The sequence below is a fragment of the Drosophila nasuta genome, chromosome 3, assembly GCF_023558535.2.
Source record: "Drosophila nasuta strain 15112-1781.00 chromosome 3, ASM2355853v1, whole genome shotgun sequence".
Taxonomy (NCBI): Eukaryota; Metazoa; Arthropoda; class Insecta; order Diptera; family Drosophilidae; genus Drosophila; species Drosophila nasuta.
The window spans coordinates 51,189,918-51,215,931 of NC_083457.1; the positions used below are offsets into that span (position 1 = coordinate 51,189,918).

The 26,014-nt window shown below is 37.5% G+C and overlaps 6 protein-coding genes across 8 annotated transcripts in view; 2 read left to right on the forward strand and 4 right to left on the reverse strand.

The window, feature by feature from the left end:
• LOC132788332 (solute carrier organic anion transporter family member 74D) overlaps nucleotides 1-13,407 on the forward strand; it is a 37,325-nt gene extending 23,918 nt beyond the window's left edge. The window contains exons 1-7 of one of the 2 annotated variants that reach the window (XM_060795666.1): nucleotides 6,080-6,191; nucleotides 7,266-9,080; nucleotides 10,972-11,335; nucleotides 11,402-11,586; nucleotides 12,223-12,366; nucleotides 12,439-12,615; nucleotides 12,673-13,407. In XM_060795666.1, the coding sequence (XP_060651649.1) occupies nucleotides 7,619-9,080; nucleotides 10,972-11,335; nucleotides 11,402-11,586; nucleotides 12,223-12,366; nucleotides 12,439-12,615; nucleotides 12,673-12,851 (2,511 nt within the window). In that variant the 5' untranslated portion in view covers nucleotides 6,080-6,191; nucleotides 7,266-7,618 and the 3' untranslated portion in view covers nucleotides 12,852-13,407. Of the gene's footprint in view, nucleotides 1-6,079; nucleotides 6,192-7,265; nucleotides 9,081-10,971; nucleotides 11,336-11,401; nucleotides 11,587-12,222; nucleotides 12,367-12,438; nucleotides 12,616-12,672 lie in introns of those variants that run through there. The other variant, XM_060795665.1, reaches the window with a different exon arrangement.
• A 517-nt stretch (nucleotides 13,408-13,924) lies between these two features.
• Nucleotides 13,925-16,097, forward strand: LOC132788333 (pyrimidodiazepine synthase). 2 transcript variants are annotated; one of them, XM_060795667.1, is made up of 3 exons: nucleotides 13,925-14,253; nucleotides 15,269-15,855; nucleotides 15,917-16,097. In XM_060795667.1, the coding sequence occupies exons 1-3, from the start codon at nucleotides 14,223-14,225 to the stop codon at nucleotides 16,049-16,051; spliced, it is 753 nt and encodes a 250-aa protein (XP_060651650.1). In that variant the 5' UTR covers nucleotides 13,925-14,222; the 3' UTR covers nucleotides 16,052-16,097. The 2 variants fall into 2 exon arrangements, with proteins under 2 accessions (XP_060651650.1, XP_060651651.1); XM_060795668.1 differs by lacking the exons at nucleotides 15,269-15,855; nucleotides 15,917-16,097 and adding an exon at nucleotides 14,425-15,206 and having other exon boundaries at nucleotides 13,928-14,253.
• LOC132788334 (pyrimidodiazepine synthase) lies at nucleotides 15,946-17,531 on the reverse strand. The gene is made up of 3 exons (XM_060795669.1): nucleotides 16,929-17,531; nucleotides 16,296-16,864; nucleotides 15,946-16,239 (listed from the first exon to the last, which is right to left on the reverse strand). Exons 1-3 carry the CDS (start codon nucleotides 16,954-16,956, stop codon nucleotides 16,105-16,107), a joined length of 732 nt encoding a protein of 243 aa, XP_060651652.1. The 5' UTR covers nucleotides 16,957-17,531; the 3' UTR covers nucleotides 15,946-16,104.
• Nucleotides 17,532-17,620: 89 nt separating this feature from the next.
• On the reverse strand, nucleotides 17,621-18,804 carry LOC132788335 (pyrimidodiazepine synthase-like). The gene is made up of 2 exons (XM_060795670.1): nucleotides 18,646-18,804; nucleotides 17,621-18,416 (listed from the first exon to the last, which is right to left on the reverse strand). Exons 1-2 carry the CDS (start codon nucleotides 18,671-18,673, stop codon nucleotides 17,719-17,721), a joined length of 726 nt encoding a protein of 241 aa, XP_060651653.1. The 5' UTR covers nucleotides 18,674-18,804; the 3' UTR covers nucleotides 17,621-17,718.
• Nucleotides 18,805-21,541: 2,737 nt separating this feature from the next.
• On the reverse strand, nucleotides 21,542-22,692 carry LOC132792692 (pyrimidodiazepine synthase-like). The gene is made up of 2 exons (XM_060802141.1): nucleotides 22,539-22,692; nucleotides 21,542-22,345 (listed from the first exon to the last, which is right to left on the reverse strand). The coding sequence occupies exons 1-2, from the start codon at nucleotides 22,564-22,566 to the stop codon at nucleotides 21,651-21,653; spliced, it is 723 nt and encodes a 240-aa protein (XP_060658124.1). The 5' UTR covers nucleotides 22,567-22,692; the 3' UTR covers nucleotides 21,542-21,650.
• Nucleotides 22,693-23,742: 1,050 nt separating this feature from the next.
• LOC132790450 (pyrimidodiazepine synthase-like) lies at nucleotides 23,743-25,810 on the reverse strand. The gene is made up of 2 exons (XM_060798980.1): nucleotides 25,388-25,810; nucleotides 23,743-24,531 (listed from the first exon to the last, which is right to left on the reverse strand). The coding sequence occupies exons 1-2, from the start codon at nucleotides 25,497-25,499 to the stop codon at nucleotides 23,855-23,857; spliced, it is 789 nt and encodes a 262-aa protein (XP_060654963.1). The 5' UTR covers nucleotides 25,500-25,810; the 3' UTR covers nucleotides 23,743-23,854.
• Between the last annotated feature and the right edge of the window lie 204 nt (nucleotides 25,811-26,014).

The window sequence follows — 26,014 nt, forward strand, 5'->3', positions numbered from 1 at the left end:
CGAGGTGGGGGAATGGAGCAACAACAACTACTACAACAGCGAAATAAAATAAAACACAAAAAAAAAAAACTGCTGATTTCGATGCGAATGTGACGCGCTTAGAAGCAAAATCCAAGTCTCGATGACTAGCCAACAGTTTTTTTTTTTTTTTAGCTTTGTTTATCATTCGACTGTCGGGTGATTCAATATATGCAGCTTGGGCATAACAGGAAATACTATATAGTATAGTCAGTATTCAGGTCTACGGCTCAATAATATCAGAGCAGTTCAACAAATAATAAAGTGCATTGTGAAATATTTAAATTGTGTTCGAGTTATTATAAGTAGTTATAATAAATGTGTGTGATGGTATTGCTTATAGAAAATGTAAAGCTTAACAAAATAGACCTGAAATTAATACAAAATCTAAACATAACCAATTAATGTAATTCCGAATAATTCAAATTAGCAAATATCTAATGTGGAGCTGAGCCAAGATCTAAAAATAAACGGTGAAAGATAAATCATGAGTTTGGCTTAGGTTTTAAATATAGCCAGCTACAAAAAACGTTTAAATTAACCGAACTACAAATTCAAATTTAACTATAGTTAATTAAAAATCAAAATAAAGAAAACTAGAAACTAAAAACAGTTGGAAATCTGCACAGAAAGAAAAGTAAGTGTCTATAAATGAGAATAGATATCTTAAGCCTAAAAACTTTTCAAATAAGAAAACTAAACATAACATATGTATAATTAAAGTCGTACACCAGCTGAAATTATACACAGAGTCTAAATAGAAATAAAAAAAAAATACTTTAGTGCATAAACTTTAAGATATTAAAAGTTCTTGAAATTAGAATTGTAAATTGAAAAGTTTATGAAACACAATTCTCTATCTGCAGTCTATTGACCGTAAGAACTTTGCGATCTTAAAAAGAAGTTGTTGAAATAAATCTTCAATCCTAAAAAGTTCTAGAAAGAAGTTTTCAATCTTCAAGCATCGCTTTGAGATTAACCAAATTTTTTTTCCTTATAACAAACATGTTAGAAAGCGAGTGTGCCCGACCTTGAGATACTCGCTACACATTTTGAATAATAGTAAAACCAAAATTTACCAAATTAATATTCCTCAAAAATACTAAAATATGCCTAGGGCCATATTTGGTGTATCAATATATTATTACTTTCAAAATGTACCCCAGTTATGAGATCTCGACTCTTGGCACAGATCAAGAATACTTTATTGGGGCGCAGATGCCTCCTTTTGCCTCTCCTTAGAAAGGTATTCTAAAAATGAGATTATAAATCATAAAAGTCTTTCAATAGTTGAATTCTACTCAGAGGGAAATATGGCTTGTCAACTTCTCAATTTAAAAAAAAAATTTCTAAAAAAAAATTTCAAACGTAAAAACTTTAATCTTTAATCAGCCTTTTCATATTAAAAAATCTTATCATTTTATAAAAGACTAAATTTTAAGTTTTCCCCTTATACTCTAATTAAAGTTCACAGCAAAATTGTTGTTTCTCTTTATAAAATTCAGATTAATCGTTTTTTAATGTGTTATTTTCCACACTTTAACTCAATTGGTGTTTAATTCGAACTGTTGGAAATTTCCTTAGAGCTCGTCAGTAGTTAAATTGTCAAAGTATCTTGTTATAAGTTGACAAACGCAGACTGTTGGCCAACAACACTCGTTGCAGACAAGTTCTAAATTATTTCTATGCTAAAAGTGAAATGTGGCCAAGCAGCTTTTGTTGTTCGTGTTGCTGTTGCTGTTGCTCATTATGAAGATAAGAAAGACGATAATGGTCATTCGTTTGGCTTCAACTAGCTCATCCATTATGATGACGATGATGATGATGATCTTTCTTTTACTAGCCTGCAATTTACTTTCAATGCTGCCTTCTAACCATTTTTTTATTGTTGTTGTTGTTGCGGGTTTTCTTCTGCGGCTTTTGCACTTGTTGCCGCTGTTGTTGTTGCTGTTGTTGTTGCTGCTGTCAGCGTCTAGTCAACAGTTGGCCATGTTGTGATGTTGATGTTGATGTTGCTGGGCCTCGTTGCCTGTGTGTCTGGTTTGTTGCATGTTGGCATGCAGCAGCAGCAACAACAACAGAGCTGTTTGGTATGCAATTTGCAATAGTTGCGCTTGCGCAATTCAAATGCACATTCACACACACACTAACACACACACACACACATACATGTGAGCCAAACAAGATCGCGTAATAACTTAGTCAGCCAACAGCAGCAGCAGCAGCAGCAGTTACGTCGCCAACGTTGGCCAAGACGGAAGACGGAAGATGTGGCAACAACTGGCCGAAAAACCGGAAAAACGACACGCACTGAGAGCGACACACTCTCCATCTCTCTCTCTCTCTTTCTCTCTCTCTCTCTGTCTTTCTTTGTATCTGTGAGTCGCCCGCATGTTGCTCCTGCATCAATTCGATTCTAGGCGCTGATAACTCTTAACTTTTTCACAATATTTATGACCACAAACGAAAAACGAAAACAAAAATAAAAGCTATCGAAGCGCCAATTGAAATGGAAACCTTCTTCTTCTTCTTCTTCTTCGATACGCGCTGTTTCGTAACGCGTCTTTAATTGCATTTATTAAGATTGACACTGATAAATCAGGCAAGTGCTTTCAACAATCTGACACTTGGACATCTTATGTAAGCAACAAATTGACCAACAATTAACAATCTATTAAACCAAATTAAAACCAATATATCTAGTATATCTAGTAGTAATGGAAAATTGTTTTCACATCATCACATCTTCTTTAACAGAGACTTCGTTCACTGACCAGGGTTGGTGGGTTCAATGTGCTTTACCTGTCCTCAGTGGTCAGGTACTTAGCACAGCATTCTCGCAGCACTCTCTTAGAACTCTTAGAACTGGTAACTGCTGCACTGGCATCTAACCAGTCAGCCCTTTTGGCCAAGTGCATCAGGCCCAAAGAAGCATTTGAGCCAAACTCAAATCTACTTTGCATAAGCATTTGCCGCATCTGCCTGTCGCCTCCTCATCTCTCCATCTCTTCGCCTCTTCGTATTGGACATGTTTTTTGCAATCAACAAACTTTATACAGTTATCTGCAGCAAGCAGCTTGCTGCTCAGCTAATCAGCTTAAAGATTCGTTTTGAATATTATCAAATCAACACGATGCTTTAATATTTTCTAGTATTACGTCAATGGCTGCAAACATGTTTTAAATATTTGAAATACGAGTATATGAAGACATCCTAAAGATCTTTAAAAAAAAATTTAAAATATTTAAGCAGCTTAAAGCTCCTTTTTTTTATTTATTTGTAAACTTGATGCAAACAATATTTATACCTAAATAATCATTTTTGGGTCTATAGCAAACTATTAAGTATTCAATATACTCAACTTGATTAAAGTTTCGTTTGTTATCTTTCATATAAATAAGCAACTTAAGGCTTTAAAAACAGCTTAATGCGCTGCTGAATTCAAAACATTATTTTCTACATGTTTGTTTTTTCTTTATTTGATTAAAGTTTCCCTCGTTATGTTTTATATAATTCAGCAGCTTAAAGCTTTACAAACAGCTTAAAGCTCTGATAAATGCACTTCATTATTTCCAATACATTTTGTTTTTGCCATTTTGATAAATCGTTTATTTGCTACTTTATTGATCATGCACATTAAATATTGTATTACAAAGTTGCAAATTATTAAACCGAGTTAAATCTGATAAATTTTCAAATATATAGTAGAAATTTCCTTTGACATAATCACGCTGATGCTTAATTCGATTCAATTCATAACTTTTGCAATTTTGATAATAATTTCTAGTCAAGTCAATTCAAAATAATTGGCAAAGATTAACGTGAAAGCTTATTAAACTTATATATTAAACTTTTATACAGTATTGATTATTATTAATCCAAGTTTTTAATTAGGCAAAATAATGTAGTTTCAGACATTCCAGAATTTTTTAACTTTAGCAATTTCCATGGAATTCCTATTTAAATTTTTATACAATTTCGCAACTTAGTAATCTGAATTGACATTGATTAATTTTTAATGAGATGGAAAAATAGAATTTAGAAATAATCACGCGCACGTCAAATTAGAATTTTTGCAAATTTCGCAACTTTTGCAATTTCTAAGGAAATTTTTGTTCAAGTCAATATAAATTGGCAAAAACAGACGCAATAAATTTAAGAGCACAACAAGTGGGACGTATTGAATGATAGACTTTATGTATACCCTGCAGAATAGAAATAAATAAATATTTGCGAAATAGTCTAAATTTAAGCAATGATCTGCCAACATGATTCAGCTAAATGGAAACGTACGCAATCATTCATTTAACACAAATACGATAAAAAACGAATATAATGTGCATTTTTCTCTCAGTTGATCCAACAAGTATATTTATGATTGTGTTGTGCCATCTCTTTCGCACAGCAAAGAAATAATTTCACTTTCATTATCAGCGAGGTTGCGCCGCAGCTGATAAGATTTTGCGACTGCAGCGACTGCGTTTGCAACTGCGAGAGAGAGAGAGCAACAGATAGAGACAGTAAATAAGAGAAAGAGAGAGAACAGTTAAAAAGCGAAATTTTTATTGTGTCATAGCTTTATATAAGTGGAATATGTATGCAAACATCTGCATAGAGTATAGCAAGTAAGTGTATTTTGTTGAGTATGAATATGTATCTTCTATTCCGCAAGTGGCGCAATAAAAAGTCAAGTAAAAAATATCCATATACCTGTACATACATATATATGTATATAGTCTGCGTATAATGAGTATAAACATGCGAATATTATATTATATCGGCTGACATTGAAATTTAGTCAGCAGCGGAATTTCGACAAAACTGTTTTAATATTTGTTTTTAACCCAATGAGCATTGCCTGCATATAATACTAATTATAAAGAAATTATCATTAGAATAAAGCGATTCATTTGCAATTCTTCAGATAGTGCAAGAGAGTGTAGCGGTTGTTTAAAAAAAAGTGGAAGAAACTTGCAGTTGAGTGTGCTCGACTGTGAAATACTCGCTACCCATTTTGAATATAAGCAAAAAAGGCTTTAAAATATACTAAAAATTCACCAAAGGCTATATTTGGTATATTTATTAAGTACTACATTCAAAATATGCCATAATGTGCAAAATATACCAGATTGTCAGCCAAAGCAATTAAGAAACGTACTTTACTTTTCCATTATTTTAGTGGTTTTTATAAGAAAACATTATACCAGAATGAATTCCTTAGAAGATAAAATTAAGTAAGCTAAACTTCAATAAAAAATAACATTAATGATAATATGATACCAAATTTAATCTTTAATATTCTTAATGATTCAATTGGTTACTAGGTTTAATCTTGAATATTCGTATTTATTTAAATTTACCTTATGTTTATTCTTTAGTATTCCTATTAATGTTTAACTAAGTTACTAAATTTAATCATTAATGTTTATTTAAATTTACTTTACCTAATTACTATACCTTGTCAACACATTGTTGTATGCTATAGTACAACACAAAATATTTATCTGCGATCATGTTAGTTTTTTTTTGCACAGATAATCTTTAGACCTCACATTTAACGAAAATGAAAATATTTATAGAACGCATTCAACATGGTTGAGCAAGAATTTCTAATCAATTAACCTTGAAAGCACTTATCAATTGCCAAAAAAAAACGAAAAAAAAGAAATGCCTGCAACGATTTCTTCTACTCCACACTCGCATATAATTTTGAATGTTGTTTACTTGTATCAACGTATGAGAGTTGTGTATAAGTGTGCGTATAAGTACACAAGTATAAGTAACTGTATCGCTAGACTGCGTTCTGCTGGCGCTCAGCATGTGCATACGTGCATGTGTACATACATATGTATGTGTGTGTGTGTTGTGTGCTGATAAGCGCAGTCTCTGCTGTCGCCGCCGCTTCTGCTGCTGTTGCTGCTGTCGTTGTAGTTGTTGTTATTGCTGTTGTTGTTGCTGTTGTTGCTGTTATTACTGCCGCTCAGCATTTACTTTGTGCGCTGTTTTAATTGACGTTTTTTTTTGTGTGTGCTACAGTTTTTGTGTTGCGCTTTTTGCAGTCTGCGTTTTGAATTCGAGTGCTCAGTTTGCTTTTCCTGCTCGTAGACTCTGCGCGCGCAACTCGATTTTGATTCGTTGTTCGTTGTTAATCAGTGTTTTATGACCGCCTAATTGTGAGTTGGCAACTATCCGAAATTATTTGCAAGCAATTAATATTTAAAAGCTAAAAACAAATATATAAATACGAAACTACTTTAAAATTGATGTCCAAATTAACAAAATTTGTAATACGCAATTTCGCTAAATTTGAATGCATCATTTTTTCGAGTGAACTGAAATATTTTGTTGCCTATCCAAAAGGCGCAAGTGTTATGCAAACTTTGAATTCTTTGAGAGAGTTATAAAGATATAGATTGTAAAAGAATGTGTTGTTGTCGTACATTTATATGCACAGATTCAACTTCTAATTTAATAAAATGTACAACAACTTATAAATCAGATGAAATGACTGAAAGTTTCATTGTCTTACTTCGCATTTATTTATTTATTTATTTATTTATTTATAAAAGTAGACAAAAATTTATAAAAAAATCTTCTCCTTACTAGGAGAAGAGCCATGACAACTAATGCCTTCGTCTAAACTTGGCATTTAAAATTACGCTTTAAGCTAAATACAAATTTAAAGCACATAATAAAAAATATATACATTAATTCAATATGTCTTCATTTAAAAATAGTATGAATAAAACTATAAAACAACAAATTATTAAAACAAATATTTATATTTCTCATTAGCATTCATCTGTTTATATGTGTATAAAAAATACTTGAATCATTTTTATAATTTATCTTTTAATATGTATTCACTTAAACATTGTGCAAATAAAACTAAAATGCAAAATTCGTTATTAGCACAAATATTAATATTGCATTTTAATCTTATTGTTTTGGCGCATACAAAATATTTAAATACTTGATTTACATTTTAAAAAGTTTTTTTTTTATTCTGTTTACAATCTATCTAATTGATAATAAGTAAATTTTATCATTTTAAAAAGTAATGTGAAAAATCAAATAAAATTCTTAAAAGAATGTAGCTAATAAAAACATTGTTACAAAGTTAAAATATATTACCAACTGTATAGTACAGATTAATTAAACACAATAAAAACTACATTCATTAATATACTTTTACTTTTGTTAAATTTATTAATCTTCCCTCCTCTGTTTCTGCTCTTCTTTTCTAGTTAACACTGCCATATTGCAACAAATAAAAGTAACTGACAACCACAACAAGAAGAACAACCGAAACTACCTCGTTGCTGGCCAAGCACAAAATAAGAATCATCTACAAGCAACACTCAAAGAAGACAAACTTCACTCACATTGAAAGCGAAGTCTGAAAACGCATTTCCAATGTAGCAGCTGCCCCTAAAGTAAAATGGAACAACAAATTTCCAAGACAACTTAAGCAGCAGCATTTATTAAGAAAAAAAACAGTTGATCATCAACAATCATACTAGCTAAGGAAGCAAACTAGCTACAACAACAAGCAAGAACACACACACTACGTATACGCAAGGTGTAACGTGAAGTCATAATGAAAAGCATAAGCGATGTTGAGGCGCCTGCAGCGCCAGCAAGCGAAACAAATGGCCAACAGAAGCCAAGCAATGGCCACGCCCATGCAACACAACAACAGCAACAACAACACAGTAATGGAAATGGGAATGGAAATAGCAATGGAAATGGAAATGGAAATGGAAATGGCAATGGACATGGTTATCATCAGAATGGCAGACGTGACTCGACACAGGCATTTACGCCACTGCTGGCACAGCACAATGGCGATGTGGTCACCAGCAGCACGGTGCCAACCACAGTTCTGTATGAGAGTGCGCCGAGCAACAACAACGAGTGGAAGGCATCGGAGGATATAAACAATCTAAAGAACGGATTGCTCAGCAGCAACAACAATGGCAACGGACACACTCACAGTGGTCACAATGGACACAGTCTGCGCGAGAAGTATGCACACGAACAGGCGCCACTCACCGGTGGCTACAAGTTGCCACCGCGAGGCAGTGAATCCGAGGAATCCGATTTCGACTCGGATCTCAATGGTGTGGGAGATGACTCTGCGAATTGCGGACTCTTTGGCTGTCGGCCACGTTGGGCTCGACGCTTTGCCTCGACGCACGTGTTCATGGTGGTGTTCCTGCTGGCGTACATTCTTCAGGGCATGTATCAGACGTACTTTGTCTCGGTCATCACGACCATCGAGAAGCTGTTCCAGATCAAGTCGAAGACAACGGGAATTCTGCTGAGTGCCAGCGAGATGGGACAGATCAGCACTGCGATGTTGCTCACGTATTTCGCTGGACGTGGCCATCGACCACGTTGGATTGCCTGTGGCATGGTGCTCTTTGCCATTGCCGCCTTCTCGTGCGCCTTGCCGCACTTCATCTTTGGCGAACAGTTGATGCAGTCGAGCGTTTTCCTGCAGCCGAAGGCGTCTTTGCAGTCATCGTTGTCCACGTGGAACAACGCCACTGATCCGAATCTCTGTGTCCTGGGTGGCAATGGCACACTTGCGGGCAGCGAGTGCAACGAGGAGCGTCAGCTGGAACAGGCTTCGCACTCCAAGATCACGGTCATTGTGCTCTGCATCTTCTTTGCCAGCCTGCTCAGCTCGGGCATCGGCCAGACAGCCGTCTCCACGCTGGGCATTCCGTACATCGATGACAATGTGGGCAGCAAACAGTCGCCCATGTACATGGCCGTCACCATTGGCATGCGCATCCTCGGACCCGCCTCTGGCTTCATTGTGGGCAGCTTCTGCACTCGCTGGTATGTGAACTTCTCGAATCCCGGCTTCGATGCCAGCGATCCGCGCTGGATTGGTGCCTGGTGGCTGGGCCCCGTGGCCATCGGCAGCCTCATGCTGCTCGCCTCCATTGCCATGTTCTCGTTCCCCAAGAAGCTGCGCGGCAAGCAGCAGGCGCAGTCAGCCATCGCTGCTGCTGCAGCAGCCGAGCAGGAGGAGAAGCCCAAGCTGAAGGGTAAGCGAAACTAATTTTCCTGTTTAATCACTTTTATTTCTTATTTCTTTATTCTTTATTTATTCATTTACTCTAATTCTTGGAAATTGTAAACTGAAGTTTATTTTAAAATTCATTCATTACAATTACTCACTTTTTATACCCGCTACCCATAGGGTAGAAGGGTATTATAACTTTGTGCCGGCAGGAAATGTATGTAACAGGTAGAAGGAGGCATCTCCGACCCTATAAAGTATATATATTCTTGATCAGCGTCAACAGCCGACACGATATAGCCATGTCCGTCTGTCCGTCTGTGTGTCTGTCCGTCTGTCCGTATGAACACCTAGATCTCAGAGACTATAAGAGATAGAGATATAATTTTTTTTCGACAGCATTTGTTATGTTTGCACGCAGATCAAGTTTGTTTCAAATTTTTGCCACGCCCCCTTCCGCCCCCACAAATCAAAAAAATCGAATAACAAGCGTAATGTTAAAGCTAGAGTTACGAATTTTGGTTTATACAATTACAACTATAGTAATTATGATTCCTGCAAATTTGGTTGCGATCAGGTAAAAATTGTGGAAGGTATTAAGAAATACTTTCATATGAGCAAAAACGCCTACTTACTATGGGTCTTAGTTACTTTGGCTGACAATCTGGTATATTGTGCCGTCTATGGTATATTTAGAATGCGGTACTATATCGATATACCACATATACCATTTGGTATATTTTTTTAGTATTTTGTAGTATATTCGGTATATTTTGAGAAATATAATGCAAAATATATAGCTTTTATTCAAAATGGGTAGCGGGTATCTCACAGTCGAGTACACTCGATTGTAGCTTTCTTACTTGTTTGATTATGTATACGAACTGTTGTACAATTTAATTTAATTTAATTTATGTATGATAGTATTAGTATTGCTATTTACATATTAGTATTTCAATTTATTACACTATGATTTCATTTAAAAGGAAGATAAATTGGGAGAAACGTCAAGTAAAGATAAATTTTGTGGAGAACTTGAGTTAGATACTAATTTCTATTCTATTTTACTATTTGTAAAACACTGTCTGCAAAGGTCTTCGTCATTGATTTGTAGCTTTCTATTTGTGGAGTTGAAGTTAAGATTATCATTCTTTTTTTTGTGCACTTTAGTTTCTAATTTACACTTCGTTCACATTCCCCAATTTCTTATTTGAGTTTGACTTTATTTTATTTTAAGTGCTTAGTACACAAAATTTTCTAATTAGTGGAATCATTTTCAAAACTTTTGAGGGTTGATTCTTTAGTATGTCTACAAAAAGAGAACCAATTTTACCTTCTGGGTTTAATTTTAACATTTTTAAATTCTTAAATTAAGGATATATTTGAGAATCTCAAGAATGTCAATGGAGAATTATTGTAGTATGTTCAAATGATTTGATCATGATTCAAGAATTTTGATACTCTAGTAACTACACAGAGAGAAAAATGATCTTGTAATGAGATTTAAACTACTAAATTTAATTTTCACAATTTTTTAATTCTTTAAAGTATATTTCTAAATATTGAAAATAACCAACCGAGATTATTAATTTTCAACTTGATTAACGATTTTATTATGATTCTATGTAGAATTGTTTCTTGATTTAAACACGTCTGTGAAATATATTTTTCCCCAAATTAGTTATCATCTTATTATTATTTCTTAGAAGTTGGTTCAATTTGAATTTACAAATTAAGTTACTTTGCTATTTTGCTTAGTATAAACTTTAATAATTGTTTAACCCATTTATATTTTCAATATAAGCTATTTTCCTACTAATCGCTAAATGTTAGTGACTATATAATATCATCTAGAACAAAACTTGAGTAATGTTTTAAACTGTATCTAACTAAGCTATTATAATACTTTCCCTTAGACTTCCCCAAGACGGTGCGTCGTCAGCTGAGCAACGATATCCTCATGTTCCGCACTGCGTCGTGTGTGTTCCATCTGCTGCCCATTGCCGGACTCTACACGTTTCTGCCCAAGTATCTGGAGACGCAGTTCCGTCTGGCCACTTACGATGCCAATATGATCGCCGCCTTCTGTGGCATCCTTGTCATGGGCATTGGCATCGTCATCTCAGGTCTATTCATATTGAAGCGCAAGCCAACAGCACGTGGTGTCGCTGCCTGGATTGCATTCACTGCACTCGTCTATTGCTCCGGCATGATCATTCTCATGTTCATTGGCTGCAGCACAAATGATTTCGCCGGCTACAAGGCAGCCGACAGCAAGAGGTGAGCATTAGAGAGGGGAGATCAAACTGTTCCAGAATTAATCCATTTCCATTTGCTGTTTTGCAGTCCCACAATGATCGAGCCCGCCTGCAGTGCTGTACTCAACTGTACCTGTGATAAGGAGAACTTTGCGCCCATTTGCGGCGATGGCAAGATGTACATCTCGGCCTGCCACGCCGGCTGCACCAGCTCCATGCTCCGCGGCAGCGACAATCGCACACTCTACTCCGACTGTGCCTGCATTCCAGATGGTGAGTTTGCTTATCAAAAAAGAAGCTTTCTGAAGTTAATGTTTCTTCTATCATCTCGTACACAACATGGATTGAATTTTGGGTTTCTTAGAATCTAGCTTAGTTCTAGTAAAAGCAAATATAGTAAAATATTTCACGTTTATTGCCAGTCAATGAGTTGCATATATAAAAATAACCTAGACGAGTGTCGCTTAGAAAGTGTCCGCTTGATCGAGAAGTCTGCCTATAATGCAAAATCAGAGTTTATAAAGCAGAATCAGAATACAGAGAGATATGAAATTTCATTTATAAAAAACATAAGCTTATATTATAGTTTAAGAGCACAGAGAAATTTAAAATTTCTACATAAACAGATTAACGAAAAACTCTGAAAGGAACATAGCATATAAAATATTATAATAGATTTTTAGAGGAGTAGCGGAAGTAGAACCCTGGACAGATTGATAAAATTACAGGAAAATAATGTAAGGAACGTAACAGAATTTAAGAGATTTATAGACGAAAGATATAAGTTTAGGTCAGAAATTATACGAAAATGCATAGTTTATTTTGTATGTTATAGATTAATTGTAAGGAAACTTATATGATACGAGTATATTATACAACAAATGGTAAATGAATTTATTTCCTTTGCAGCTGCTGAGGTGGTCAATGGTTACTGTGATAATAACTGCAAGAACTTTATCTACTTTATATTGATTTTTGCCATTTGCGTATTTATGCATTCCACCTCCGAGGTGGGCAGCATGCTGCTCGTCATGCGCTGTACACATCCAAAAGGTGAGTGATCAAAGATTATGTAATGCAAGTTAATTTACAACTCTAAACACGATGTACACGCCTGATTAATAGATAAAGCCATGGCCATGGGCGTCATACAGTCGGCTATTGGGCTGTTTGGTAATGTTCCTTGTCCGATCATCTATGGCGCCGTCGTGGACTCGGCTTGCCTCATCTGGAAGACGGTGTGCGGTGAGCATGGCGCCTGTTCACTCTACGATGCCGACACATTTAGGCGATACTTTTTGGGTAAGTAAATGATGCAATTCCCAATTGTTCACTTTATTAACAATTCTCTTCTCATAGGCATTACGGCTGGCATTATGTTTCTTGCATTTCTCATGGATTTGGTCGTGTGGCGCAAGGCGCATCGCATTGATATTGCGCCGGATGAGCAGGATGCCGCAACGGATGCGCCTGCCACACGTCTGGATGTGTCCGAATCGAAGCAACCGATTGCTCCGCCACCGGACACAACAGTCTAAACAAACTACTCCGATGCAAGATAGAAATACACATTGCACAAGATTTCCAATAAATGTTTACCTTAATTGTTAATTAGTTATCATTTTGTCTAGTTGTTTAGCCTAGTGCAAGAGTTATGTATTTAGTTAAGTGGCAAATTTTTGAACTCCTCACTAAACGGAGCCCGAAAACCTCATTTAAATTTATAAAGCGCTCAGCCTGTCGTCTACATACATAAAAATACTTACATATAATCATGCGATGTAAACGTGTATTCTTTGTGTAAATCTCAACGTTATAGTCGAAAAACAAACGTATCGCATTTCTATATAGAAATTCTCTATCTACTGTATACATATAACATTACATAATAATGTAATCTTACAGCTAATATTACATATTCAAACATAATATACACATACTATATACAAAAACAAAAAGATTGTGTGAAATATGTAAAGCACACACACAATACGAAATCTAAATAACTATATGTATGTTTTTATGAATGTATCTATATACATATATATATTATATATACATTTTATATATAATTGCAACCTATCTGTGGTAGTTAAATTTTAGTTAAAATTCAAAATAAATATATAAGTTTGTCATATAAAGAGATACGAAAAGAAATTAATGGAAATATAAATTATGTTTATAGCGTAGCTGCTGGCAATTGTTTTTATTTCATGGAAAGTTTTAAAGTTGGGGCTTTTAGTCTGTTGGAACTGTAAAGTACGTTTTAAGTTTCTGCGTTAATCGATATCGCACAATCGAACGGTCGCGACTAACATTAATATGACAAACGAACAAGCTCAATAGATCATTGCAAACGAAATTGCTTTCCTTTTTCTACTAGAAGCACTGCTTTTCATTAAAATTCCAATGGAGATGACTTGATTGCTGAGAAAAAAATATTCTTGACAGAATATTCTTTGAAAAACGAATATAAATAACTAGATATTTAAACGGACGCGCGCTTTTATACGCGTTTTGGCAATATATCAATATACTGTATACAGTGTAGCCAAGTGACAGTTATAAAAGTATATTTTAGTATATTTGCTGTCCGTGAATATATTTTAGTTGTGGCCACACCTTTAAAATGGCGGCATATAAAGCAAAAAGCTCTCTTTTTTAACAAAAAGAGGTAGAATTAATATTATTATTATTTATTTAATAAAGTACAATTGTGTTAACAAAAAACATCGATGTTTGCCACCAGCAATCAAAACTTTGAAAAAATGACTAAAATATCGATATCGCCAACGCAGCTCTTCAGCAAGAGATAAATATAAGCATTGTTTGTAAACTATTAGTGTTTAGTAGATCAGGTGAAACAGACCAACACGGAGCCGATACGCAAAGCAATAAAGTTTAGCATCATGAGCATTCCACTGAAGCACTTTAAAAAAGGTAAGGAGGCACGTCAATGTCACCCCAAAGCCCTTGAAACATTAGTTAAAAACGCCGGCGTCATACTTTTTAAGTTGCTATCAAATTTTTCGTTGAGATTCGCACACTGTTAGAGCATGCAGAGATATAAATAGTTTTTTGGGTTTATTCCACGACGTCATTCGTTGACAGGTACGCCGAAACCAGAACTGCCCGATGATGGCGTCTTGCGCTTCTACTCTATGCGCTTCTGTCCATACTCGGAACGCGCCGCCTTGGTGCTGGCCGCCAAGAAGATTCCCCATCACAAGGTCTACATTGATCTGAACGAGAAGCCCGAATGGTATACGGATTACAGCCCATTGGGCAAAGTGCCAGCTGTTCAATTGACCGCTGTTGCCGGTCAACCGGCGTTGGTTGAATCGCTGGTCATTGCCGAATATTTGGATGAAGCGTATCCAGAGCGCAAACTGCTCCCAACAGATGCCCTGCAAAAGGCGCTGGATAAGATACTCATTGAGCGACTGGCACCAGCCGTTAGCGCTGTCTACCCCGTCTTCTTTACGAACAATCCGCCAGCGGATGCGCTCCAGAAGTTCGAGGTAGCACTGGACGTGTTCGAGGAGGAGATCAAGAAGCGTGGCACTCCCTACTTTGCCGGCCAGCAGATTGGCTTGGTCGACTACATGCTTTGGCCGTGGTTCGAGCGTTTCCCAGCACTGAAGATTACGCTGGCCGACAAATACGAGTTGGACAAGACTCGCTATGCAAAGCTTTTGCAGTGGCGTGATCTGGTGGCACAGGATGAGGCTGTCAAGGCTGTGGCATTGGACCCTCGCGTGCATGCCAAGTTTATGTTTGCACGTCACGAGGGCAAACCCAACTACGATGTGGCCTTCGAGCCCGTATAAACAATCTAAAATCTAATTGAGATTATGAATTGGAATAAATCTGAAATTAAAATCTAAAGCAACTTCACGTGATTTCGGGGCAAGTTCTATCATTGTCATCTCATCACTATCATCTCCTTTTGCAGGCTCCATCAAGCCGACGTTGCCCGAGGATGACGTACTCCGCTTCTACTCCATGCGCTTTTGTCCCTTCTCGCATCGCGTCGCTTTGCTGCTGGCTGCCAAACAGTTGCCGCATCACAAGGTCTACATTGATCTGATCGAGAAGCCCGAGTGGTACACGGAGTACAGTCCCTTGGGCAAGGTGCCTGCCCTGCAGTTGACCCATGTTGCTGGACAACCGGCACTGGTGGAATCTCTCATTATAGCCGCCTATTTGGATGAACAGTACCCACAGCGTCCGCTCTTCTCGCAGGATCCGATGCAGAAGGCGTTGGACAAGATACTCATTGAGCGTTTTGCTGGCGTTGTGAGCGCCGTGTATCCTGTGCTCACCTGCAATCCCAATGTGCCACCAGATGCGCTGCAAAACTTTGAAAAGGCGCTCGATGTGTTTGAGCAGGAGCTGATTAAACGTGGCACCCGCTACTTTGGTGGAGAACAGATTGGTATTGTGGACTATATGATCTGGCCTTGGTTCGAACGTTTTCCCAGCCTCAAATACAACACGGAGCAGGGCTACGAACTGGATGCCAAACGCTTCCAGCACTTGGTAAGCAAATGAAATAAAAGTTTCGATGCTAAAGCTAATTCCTCGACTGTTTTTTTAACAGCTCAAATGGCGTGAACTTTTGGCTCAGGATGAAACAGTTAAAGCGATTGCAACGGATGTGCAGCTGCATGTGAAATTCCAGCAGTCGAAGCTGCAGGGCAAGCCCAACTATGACATTGCCTTTCAGCAGCAATAACAAATGCAATTTATTCATTCCAATAAATCGAGAATAAATACAAACACTGAGGATTAGGCATCCTTGACCAGCAGATTGTAATTGGGTTTGCCGGCACTGCGCGTACGCAGAAATTCAGCCTGCACCTCGGCCTCCATGTAGAACGCCATCACAGCCACATCACGCTTCATGCGCTCCAGCCACAGCGACTGCAAGCAAAGGGAATTAGCTAATCAAGTAATGGAAAGTTGTTGCTTCAACTCACCAGCTGCGGAAAACGCGTCTCATCGAAATTGTAGTCCTCGCCACGCTGCAGCTTGAGCAGCTCCAAGCGCTCGCACCATGGCCAGATCATGTAGTCCAATATGCCCGTCTGTTCGCCACCAAAGAAAGCCGTGTCTCGCCTGCTCAGCTCCCGCTCGTAGACATCCAAACCATTCCAAAATGGTTCAATATCACCGCCATCCGATGCCTTGAAGAAGGCGCCCAACACGGCATTAAATCGTTCAATGAGCAGCTTCTCCTGCACCTTCTTTAGCGGATCCCTGGGGTACAGAGGACGCAGCGGATACTGCTCGTCCAGGTACTCGCAAATGAGCAGCGATTCAGTCAACACTGGCGGTCCAGGCTCACGCACCAGCTCCAAAGCTGGCACCTTGCCCTGCGGATTCTTCTCGAACAGCCACTCGGGTTTCTCTGTGAGATTTATGTAGATGCTGTGATATGGTATCTGTTTGGCATCGAGCACCAGATGCACACGCTGCGCAAACGGACAAAAGCGCATCGAGTAGAGACGCAAGATCCCATCCTCGGGCACATCGGGCGTGGGTGAGCCTGTGACAACGAAGGAGAGATTAGTTATGCAGGGATTACGTCTAGGTTGTAAGCTTCAGCTCACCTTTTGCCAAGTGTCTGCCGCTGCTCATGATGTGTGTGAATCAACTGTTGTCCAGCATCAGCAGCCGTTGCCTCTATATAAAGCTGATGGTGATACTGCCCTTCGCCAGATGGATTCTATTACGCGGCTGAACTTGCTGGCCGTGTCAACGATTACCATTGAGGCTAGCTTGCGGCCTGCGCGCTGAGAGAACATTGCGCTTAGAACTAGAACTAGATGGCCTCCAACTTAAGCTGACTAAGGGCCGGTTTCTCTATCGTTAGTTAGAACTTTACGAACACATAAATCGTGCGAAAGCAATAACTGGTTTTGTCAATAGTTCATCTCTTCGTTAACTCTTAACTGTCACTCTAGTTATGTTATGTTGGAATCGTTTAAAAAACCGTAAAATTTGTATCCGTCAGAGACATCTACAATGACTTAAATAACAACGGATTTAGAGTTCTATAACTTTGTTGTTGTAGATAATAAAAAAACTGTTTTTTATGCGCACAATATATTGAATTAGTTTGTACAATTACTTGAATAAATTGTCATGTCATTCTGCTGAAGTCAACACTGTAAATTTCATTACTATATGTATATTCTTGTAGAACAATTATAGATCTGATATTTCACATATAGCCAGAAATCTAATAACTCAAAAGTAAAAACATATTCTCCAGAATGACGAACACAAAAAAATCAAGTGATTTGGGTAAATTGCACCTTTTATTACTTTGTATACAAAAAACATAAATATAAAGATTAAACATTGAATGCCTAGATCGGCACGTAATACAATTCCACTTCAAGCGAGCAGATCATAATTAATCTTGCCAGCTTCGCGACTCCTCCAGTAGGCCAAGTGCTGCTCGGGAGTAGCATAATGAGATTGCACAACTTCATCCTTGACGATCAGCTCCAACCAGGCGCTGATCTTGGCATAACGCTGCTTGTCAAAGTTGTAGCGTTCCTTGAGGAAATACTCAGCAACAGGCAGACGCTCGAGCCATGGCCAGATCATGTAGTCCGCAAATCCGGGTTTCTCTCCACTGAAATAGGGAGTGCCACGCTTGCCCAGTTCGTTCTCAAATATGTCAAGGGCTGGCCAAAAATCAGCGCCATCTCCACCTTGGAGTGCGATCTTCATGAAGGCACCCGTAAGAGCATTGAAACGCTCCACGAGTATCTTATCCTGAGCACGCTTCAAGGGATCCTTGGGCAGCAGAGGATTCTCTGGATATTTCTCATCCAGATATTCGACAATGATCAGCGACTCGATGAGTGAAGGCTGCGCCTTCTCTCCCACCAAATGCAGGGCAGGAACCTTGAGCAAAGGACTCACATCGACCAGCCACTCGGGTTTCTCGTTCAGATTAACGTAGATGGTGTGATGTGGCACCTTCTTGGCATTCAGGGCAAGATGGGCACGCTCAGCATAAGGACAGAAGCGCATGGAGTAGAGACGAGGAACGCCATCGTCGGGGAGAGCGGGATGAACTGAACCTATAAAAATAGTCGAGGGTACGATTCGATTAATCCATAGCAAAGTCATTCAGTTCTATATAGCTGCGTCATTCAGCATAGTCGAGTCATGGCGATAACAAACAAACAATTCTCACCACACGTCTAGCAATGTTTTTATGGATAATATCGACAAACTTGTTTTGCCAATGATTTCGTCATGAGGCACGCCTCATATGCGTGATTATCTCACAGAATATTCGCGACTTACCCTTGCCCAAATGTTTGCCTGCACTCATGATCAACGATTGTAGTTTAACTCGGCCGAAGAAAGACGTTTTGAAAACAAATTACAATTTGCAAATAGAATTTAACTCTTTAACAATCGTCGCTTGCTTGGCAAATACCGAAAGGCAACTAACAAACAGCAATCGACGCGCTTCTCTTAAAATGGCCGTCGACCGGTTACAAAGCTCTGCAAAAAAGCTTAAGAGCTTTTGCTCTCGCTCTCTTCGTTTCTCTTGCACTCAGAATTTTGCGGCGTTTATTTGTTGTATGCTTATTTCAAAACAATTATCTTGTTTTTGTTTCTCATTTTGCGGTTGAGACACTTTTGCTACGTTTTTAACATTTAGTTGAATTTATCGCGGGATGTTTTGGGTTTTTCAATATGCTGATTAAATGAGTAATGTGCATACATACGTTTATGCTCTTAAGATTATGATGTTATTTAAAATAATATATGAAGTGTGTTTCAAATTTATCTTTAACGCTCACATTTATTAATGCTATGGAATTGTATTTTTCTGTTACTGCAAAAATGACTAAGTTTTAAGCAAATAAACAATTTTATATTAATTGATTACTTATCTCATCATTCAATATCACCAGTATTTAATGAATACTATTCATTACTATAATTGTATCAAAGAATGTAGACGGAGCAACTATTCTCTCTCCATCATTGCCCGAATACTGCAAGTGCCGCTCTTTGAGTATTCATTAAAAATGCCAGCCTAAAAGTATGCACCAAAAAGTAATCACTTAATTTCAGTGAATCTAAAACTGTACACCGCACATAATCTCAATAATAATTTGCTTTATGTCCCATGCAAGCTTAAGTGCTATATATTTCAATTGATTATTTTTAAAAGGTTTATTTATTGATTCATTTTCGGTCTCTTTGTTTTTCTTGAGAAGTCTCTGACTTATTAAATAATCCATTTTGTGTATGAGGGACCTTTTGTTTAGGGAGGACACTTCTATCTTGTGTTCGTTAATATGTTTCATATCTACAAAGCAAAATAAAACAACTGTCAATCAAATCATAGTGGCTAAAACTAATTATATTAAAAGCATTACCTATTTCTATAAATAATAAAAATAAAAATCGTGACTTCTGGTTGAATGGCGTTCTTTAATACATTTTATATGAACAACACAAATTTGTAGATCCGACTCAATGTCGAGATCAGCATTTAATGCAACTTTTCTTCAAGAAAGTCTATTTTCTGTTCTAAAGAATATCGGCGACCTTCTTAAAATAACTCACATGCGCCTCGGGCACCACTTCGTCCTGAGCACGCTTCAATGGATCCTTGGACAGCAGAGGATTCTGCGGATACTTTTCATCCAAATACTCGACAATGATCAGCGACTCGATAATCGAAGGCTTCGACTTCTCTCCCACCAAATGCAGAGCAGGCACCTTCAACAGAGGACTCACATCCACCAGCCACTCGGGCTTGTTATTTTAAGTGAGCAGATCAATCAGAAATTCGGTTAATCGTTGTTTGCGATCTCTGTTTTTTTGCGATAGAAAATATATATAACAAATCTATTTTTATAACCGCTACCCATAGGGTAGAAGGGTATTATAACTTTGTGCCGGCAGGAAATGTATGTAACAGGTAGAAGGAGGCATCTCCGACCCTATAAAGTATATATATTCTTGATCAGCGTCAACAGCCGAGACGATATAGCCATGTCCGTCTGTCCGTCCGTCCGTCTGTCCGTATGAACACCTAGATCTCAGAGACTATACGAGATAGAGCTATAATTTTTTTCGACAGCATTTGTTATGTTTGCACGCAGATCAAGTTTGTTTCAAATTTTTGCCACGCCCACTTCCGCCCCCGCAAAAAAAATCGAATAACAAGCGTAATTTTAAAGCTAGAGTTGCGAGTTTTGGTATATACAATAATTACTATAGTAGTTATGATTCCTGACAAATTGGTTGCGATCAGATAAAAATTGTCGAAGTTATTAAAGAAATACTTTTGTATGGGCAAAAACGCTTACTTACTAGGGGTCTGAGTTGCTTTGGCTGACAATCTGGTACATTGTGCCGTCTATGGTATATTTTGAATGGTGTACTATATCGATATACCAAACATACCATTCGGTATATTTTTAGTATTTTTTTTTTAGTATTTTCGGTATATTTTGAAAATTCGCAATATTTTGCCTTTATTAAAAATGGGTAGCGGGTATCTCACAGTCGAGCACACTCGAATGTAACTTTCTTACTTGTTTTACTTGTTACATATCGTTACAAAACCGAACAGTTTGTACATAACCGGAAACTTTATTCATTAGCTTACTAACAATGGCTTTAAACTAAATTTCGAGAATCTCAGTCAAATATTAGAGAGAGGAAAGAGATATTTTAGTTTTAAAATTTAAAAATATTGGCAATTGCAATAGAAACATTTTCATTATCTCTGAGATTTGTTTTTTATTATGTGCTGAATTCTTTTCTATGTGATCAAGATGTTCTATCTTTTAGACAAGTTAATACAACTGTCACGAAATTCAACATATTGTAGTTAGCAGTGAAAACAAATTATCTAGAGAGTTCTATAATTTTTTTTTAGATAATAGAAAACCTGTTTTTTATGCACACAATTTATTGAATTAGTTTGTACAATTACTAGAATACATCATGTGAATCATTTAAGCAAAAGTACTCAAAATTAAATGTAATCATAAATTTGGGAAGTAAGATCTATTATAAAATGTGTTCCAAAGCATGTCATTCTGCTGAAGTCCACACTCTAAATTTCATTACTATATGTATATAGAACAATTATAGATCTGATATTTCACATCTAGCCAACTAATAACTCAAAAGTAAAAACATATTCTCGAGAATGACGAACACAAAAAAATCAAGTGATTTGGGTAAATTGCACCTTTTATTACTTTGTATACAAAAAACATAAATATAAAGATTAAACATTGAATGCCTAGATCGGCACGTAATACAATTGCCCTTCAAGCGAGCAGATCATAATTGGTCTGGCCAGCCTTACGACTCTTCCAGTACGTCAAGTGCTGTTCGGGTGTGGCATAATGAGATTGCACCACCTCATCCTTGACGATCAGATCCAACCAGGCGCTGATCTTGGCATAACGTTTCTTGTCAAAGTTGTAGCTTTCCTTGAGGATAAACTCTGCTATAGCCAGACGTTCGAACCAGGGCCAAATCATGTAGTCCACGAATCCGGGCTTCTCGCCACTGAAGTAAGGTGTACCACGCTTGCCCAGCTCTGCCTCGAATATGTCAATGGCTGGCCAAAAATCGGCGGCATCTCCATGAATAAGGATCTTCAAGAAGGCGCCGGTAATAGCACTGAAACGCTCGACGAGTATCTTGTCCTGAGCACGCTTCAAAGGATCCTTGGGCAGCAGAGGATTCTCTGGATACTTCTCATCCAGATATTCGACAATGATCAGCGACTCGATGAGTGAAGGCTGCGCCTTCTCTCCCACCAAATGCAGGGCAGGAACCTTGAGCAAAGGACTCACATCGATCAGCCACTCGGGTTTCTCAGTCAGATTAACGTAGATGGTGTGATGTGGCACCTTCTTGGCATTCAAGGCAAGATGCGCACGCTCAGCATAAGGACAGAAGCGCATGGAGTAGAGACGAGGAACGCCATCGTCGGGGAGAGCGGGATGAACTGAACCTATAAAAATAGTCGAGGGTGCGATTCGATTAATCTATAGCAAAGTCATTCAGCTCCATATAGCTGCGTCATTCAGCATAACTAGTCGAGTCATGGCGATAACAAACAAACAATTCTCACCACACGTCTAGCAATGTTTTTATTTATTTATTTATTTATTTATTTATTATCTCACAGAATATTCGCGACTTACCCTTGCCCAAATGTTTGCCTGCACTCATGATCAACGATTGTAGTTTAACTTGGCCGAAGAAAGACGTTTTGAAAACAAATTTCAATTTGCAAATAGAATTTAACTCTTTAACAATCGTCGCTTGCTTGGCAAATACCGAAAGGCAACTAACAAACAACAATCGACGCGCTTCTCTTAAAATGGCCGTCGACCGGTTACAAAGCTCTGCAAAAAAGCTTAAGAGCTTTTGCTCTCGCTCTCTTCGTTTCTCTTGCACTCTAAATTTTACGGCATTTATTTGTTGTATGCTTATTTCAAAACAATTATCTTGTTTTTGTTTCTCATTTTGCGGTTGAGACGCTTTTTTGTACATTTTTAACTTTTGGTTAAACATATCGCGGGTTTTTCAATATGCTGATTAAATGAGTAATGTGCATACATACGTTTGTGCTCTTAAGATTGTGCTGTTTCTTAAAATAATATATGAAGTGTGTTTCAAACTTATGGCTAACGTCTACAATTATTGTATGTAATTCCTTTCAATTTTTGATTGAATAAATTTCAGAATTTTTTAATAATAATTACTTATCTCATCATTCAATATCGACAGCATTCATTATCAAAGTATGCAAACGGAGAAACTATTCTCATTGTTCACCATACGCGAATGCCGCTCTTTAAGACTTTAAATTAATATGTCAGCCTAAAAGTATGCACCAAAAAACAATCACTTAATTTCAGTGAATCTAAAACTGTATACCGAACGTAAACTCAATAATATTTATTTTAAATCCCATGCAGGCTGAAGTATTATATATTTTAATTGTATATTTTTAAAAGTTTTTTATTGATTCATTTTCGGTCTCTTTGTTTTTCTTGAAAAGTCTCCGACTTATTAAATAATCCATTTTGTGTTTGAGGGACCTTTTGTTTAGGGAGGACATTTCTATCTTGTGTTCATAGCTGTAGTTATTAATGATGTCTGCGTAAACAGAACATTATAAGTCACTAGCTTGACCTTATGAAAAGGTCAACCCATAATAAATTCCCACTTTACTAAATTCGACGTGCAATAGCTGGTAAAGCTAGGGTAAACTTCGTTAATATGTTCCATATCTACAAAGCAAAATACAACTGTCAATCAAGCCATAAAAGCTAAAACTAATTATATGAAAAGCACTACCTATTTCTATAAATAATAAGAAGAATAATCGTGACTTCTGGTTGAATTTCGTTCTTTAATACATTATATATGAACAACACAAATTTGTAGATCTGACTCAATGTCGAGATCAGCATTTAATGCCAGTTTTCCTCAAGAAAGTCTATTTTCTGTTCTAAAGAATATCGGCGACCTTCTTAAAATAACTCACATGCGCCTCGGGTGTGGCATAATGAGATTGCACCACTTCGTCCTTGACGATCAGATCCACCCAAGCGGTGAGCTCAGCATAACGTTCCTTGTGAAATCTGTAGCGTTCTTTGAGGAAATACTTCACTACAGGCAGACGCTCGAACCATGGCCAGATCATGTAGTCTAAGAATCCTGGTTTTTTGCCACCGAAATAAGGAGTGCCACGCTTGGCCAGCTCTTCCTCGAATATGTCGAACACCCGCAAAAGATCGAGATCATCTTCGCCCTGGAGAACGATCTTCATGAGGGCTCCGTCAGCGGCATTAAAGCGTTCCACGAGTATCTTGTCCTGGGCACGTTGCAATGGATCCTTGGGCAACAATGGATTCTGCGGATACTTTTCATCCAAATACTCGACAATGATCAGCGACTCGATAAGCGAAGGCTTCGACTTCTTTCCCACCAAATGCAGAGCAGGCACCTTCAGCAGAGGACTCACATCCACCAGCCACTCGGGCTTGTTAACCAGATCGATATAGACGACGTGGTGCGGCACCTTCTTGGCATTCAGCATCAGATGAGCTCGCTGCGCATAGGGACAATAACGATTGGAGTAAAGACGCGGTGCGCCATCATCTGGCAGAGCGGGGTGAGTGGAGCCTAAAACGAATAATCGAGAATTGGTTCGATTAAATTAATCAATAGCTTCGTCATTCAGCGGTCTATAGCTACGTCATGCAGCTTAACTCGCAACTCGCGACAGTAGCAAACTCATGCTCTGATAACTGATAACGATTCGCAGCACGAGCCGAGCATTTTTTTTATGGATATCGAGAAATTTCTTTTGCTGATAAGTTACTAAGCAATTAATCGGGCACTCCTCATTAACTTTTTCAATGACGTCATATATTTGAAGGGGTTTTCTAAGGTATTCCTATTATGTCACTACGAGCAGACACTCTTGATTTGATGACGAGCAATATTGTTGAGACTTTATCGCTTAGTAATCAAACTAAACCCTCTCTTAGCCAATAAGAAATTTTATTGATGAATGTATGAAAAGATAAATCAATATTAGTAAGCGAACGATTCCGTCTTTTTGTTGAGTGTCTTTAAAGTGAGCAGACCAAGCAGAAACAAGAAATTAAAAAACTCTATGTCCTTTTTTATAAATTTTAAATTATTTGACAATTTACTATGGTGATTTTTAATAAAAATATTTTAAAATCCATATCACAGAATAAACGATTCACTTTGTCAAAAGTCTTTTAAGTGAGCAGATCAAAAACAAATACGGTTAATCGTTGTTTGCAAGCTCTGATTTTTTGCGATAGAAAATATATTTAAAAATATCTACTTTTTTTTATATACTTTAAGTTATTTGAACTTCAATTAAGGCTGGTAACAATTTACAAAACAAATCAATGTGATCTTTTAATAGGACATCAACTCGCCAAATGTAATCTTGGATAACGCGACCTATACGTGATTAACTTGCAGAAAGTTCGCAACTTACCTTTGGTTAAAGGATTTTCTGCGCCCATTTCGACGGATTGCTTCTTTTTTTTATTTGACCGAAGTGAAAATATATATTTATACTTTGCGAATAACTCTTTTAAAGTTGCCATTTCCTTTGCAATTATCAAAAGTCAACTAAGCACCTCTCCTAAAATGATCGTCTACCAGCTGCAAAGCTCTTCAAAAGCTTAAGAGCTTTTGCTCTTTTAATCTTCATTTAGCGGCGTTTCCTTGTATGCTTATTTAAAAACGATGTTCTTTTGGTTTATTTTTGCGGTTAAAACACTTTTGCTACATATTCGATTTTTAGTTGTACATATGAATGTTGTTTTTTATGTCTGGAGCGCTAAAGCGAATTTTGGTGTATACAACAATAACAATAGTAATTCCTGGAAATTTGGTTGCGATCAGGTAAAAATTGTAGAAGGTATTAAAGAAATACTTTCATATGAGCAAAAACGCCTACTTACTAGGGGTCTTAGTTGCTTTGTCTGACAATCTGGTATATTGTGCCCTCTATGGTATGTTTTGAATGTGGTACTATATCGATATACCAAATATAATATATTTTGATTTTATTCAAAATGGGTAGCGGGTATCTCACAGTCGAGCACACTCGACTATA

Bases quoted from the DNA above. Each gene is read 5' to 3' on its own strand.
- LOC132790450 (XM_060798980.1), bottom strand. From the start codon at position 25,499: ATGGCAACTTTAAAAGAGTTATTCGCAAAGTATAAATATATATTTTCA. The intron at 24,532-25,387 runs GTAAGTTGCGAA...TATTCGTTTTAG, and splicing joins AGAAAATCCTTTAACCAAAG to GCTCCACTCACCCCGCTCTG.
- LOC132788335 (XM_060795670.1), bottom strand. From the start codon at position 18,673: ATGAGTGCAGGCAAACATTTGGGCAAGG. The intron at 18,417-18,645 runs GTAAGTCGCGAA...CTATTTTTATAG, and splicing joins AGGCAAACATTTGGGCAAGG to GTTCAGTTCATCCCGCTCTC.
- LOC132792692 (XM_060802141.1), bottom strand. From the start codon at position 22,566: ATGAGTGCAGGCAAACATTTGGGCAAGG. The intron at 22,346-22,538 runs GTAAGTCGCGAA...CTATTTTTATAG, and splicing joins AGGCAAACATTTGGGCAAGG to GTTCAGTTCATCCCGCTCTC.
- LOC132788334 (XM_060795669.1), bottom strand. From the start codon at position 16,956: ATGAGCAGCGGCAGACACTTGGCAAAAG. The intron at 16,865-16,928 runs GTGAGCTGAAGC...TCGTTGTCACAG, and splicing joins CGGCAGACACTTGGCAAAAG to GCTCACCCACGCCCGATGTG. The intron at 16,240-16,295 runs GTGAGTTGAAGC...CTTTGCTTGCAG, and splicing joins AGACGCGTTTTCCGCAGCTG to TCGCTGTGGCTGGAGCGCAT.
- LOC132788333 (XM_060795667.1), top strand. From the start codon at position 14,223: ATGAGCATTCCACTGAAGCACTTTAAAAAAG. The intron at 14,254-15,268 runs GTAAGGAGGCAC...CTCCTTTTGCAG, and splicing joins ACTGAAGCACTTTAAAAAAG to GCTCCATCAAGCCGACGTTG. The intron at 15,856-15,916 runs GTAAGCAAATGA...TTTTTTTAACAG, and splicing joins CCAAACGCTTCCAGCACTTG to CTCAAATGGCGTGAACTTTT.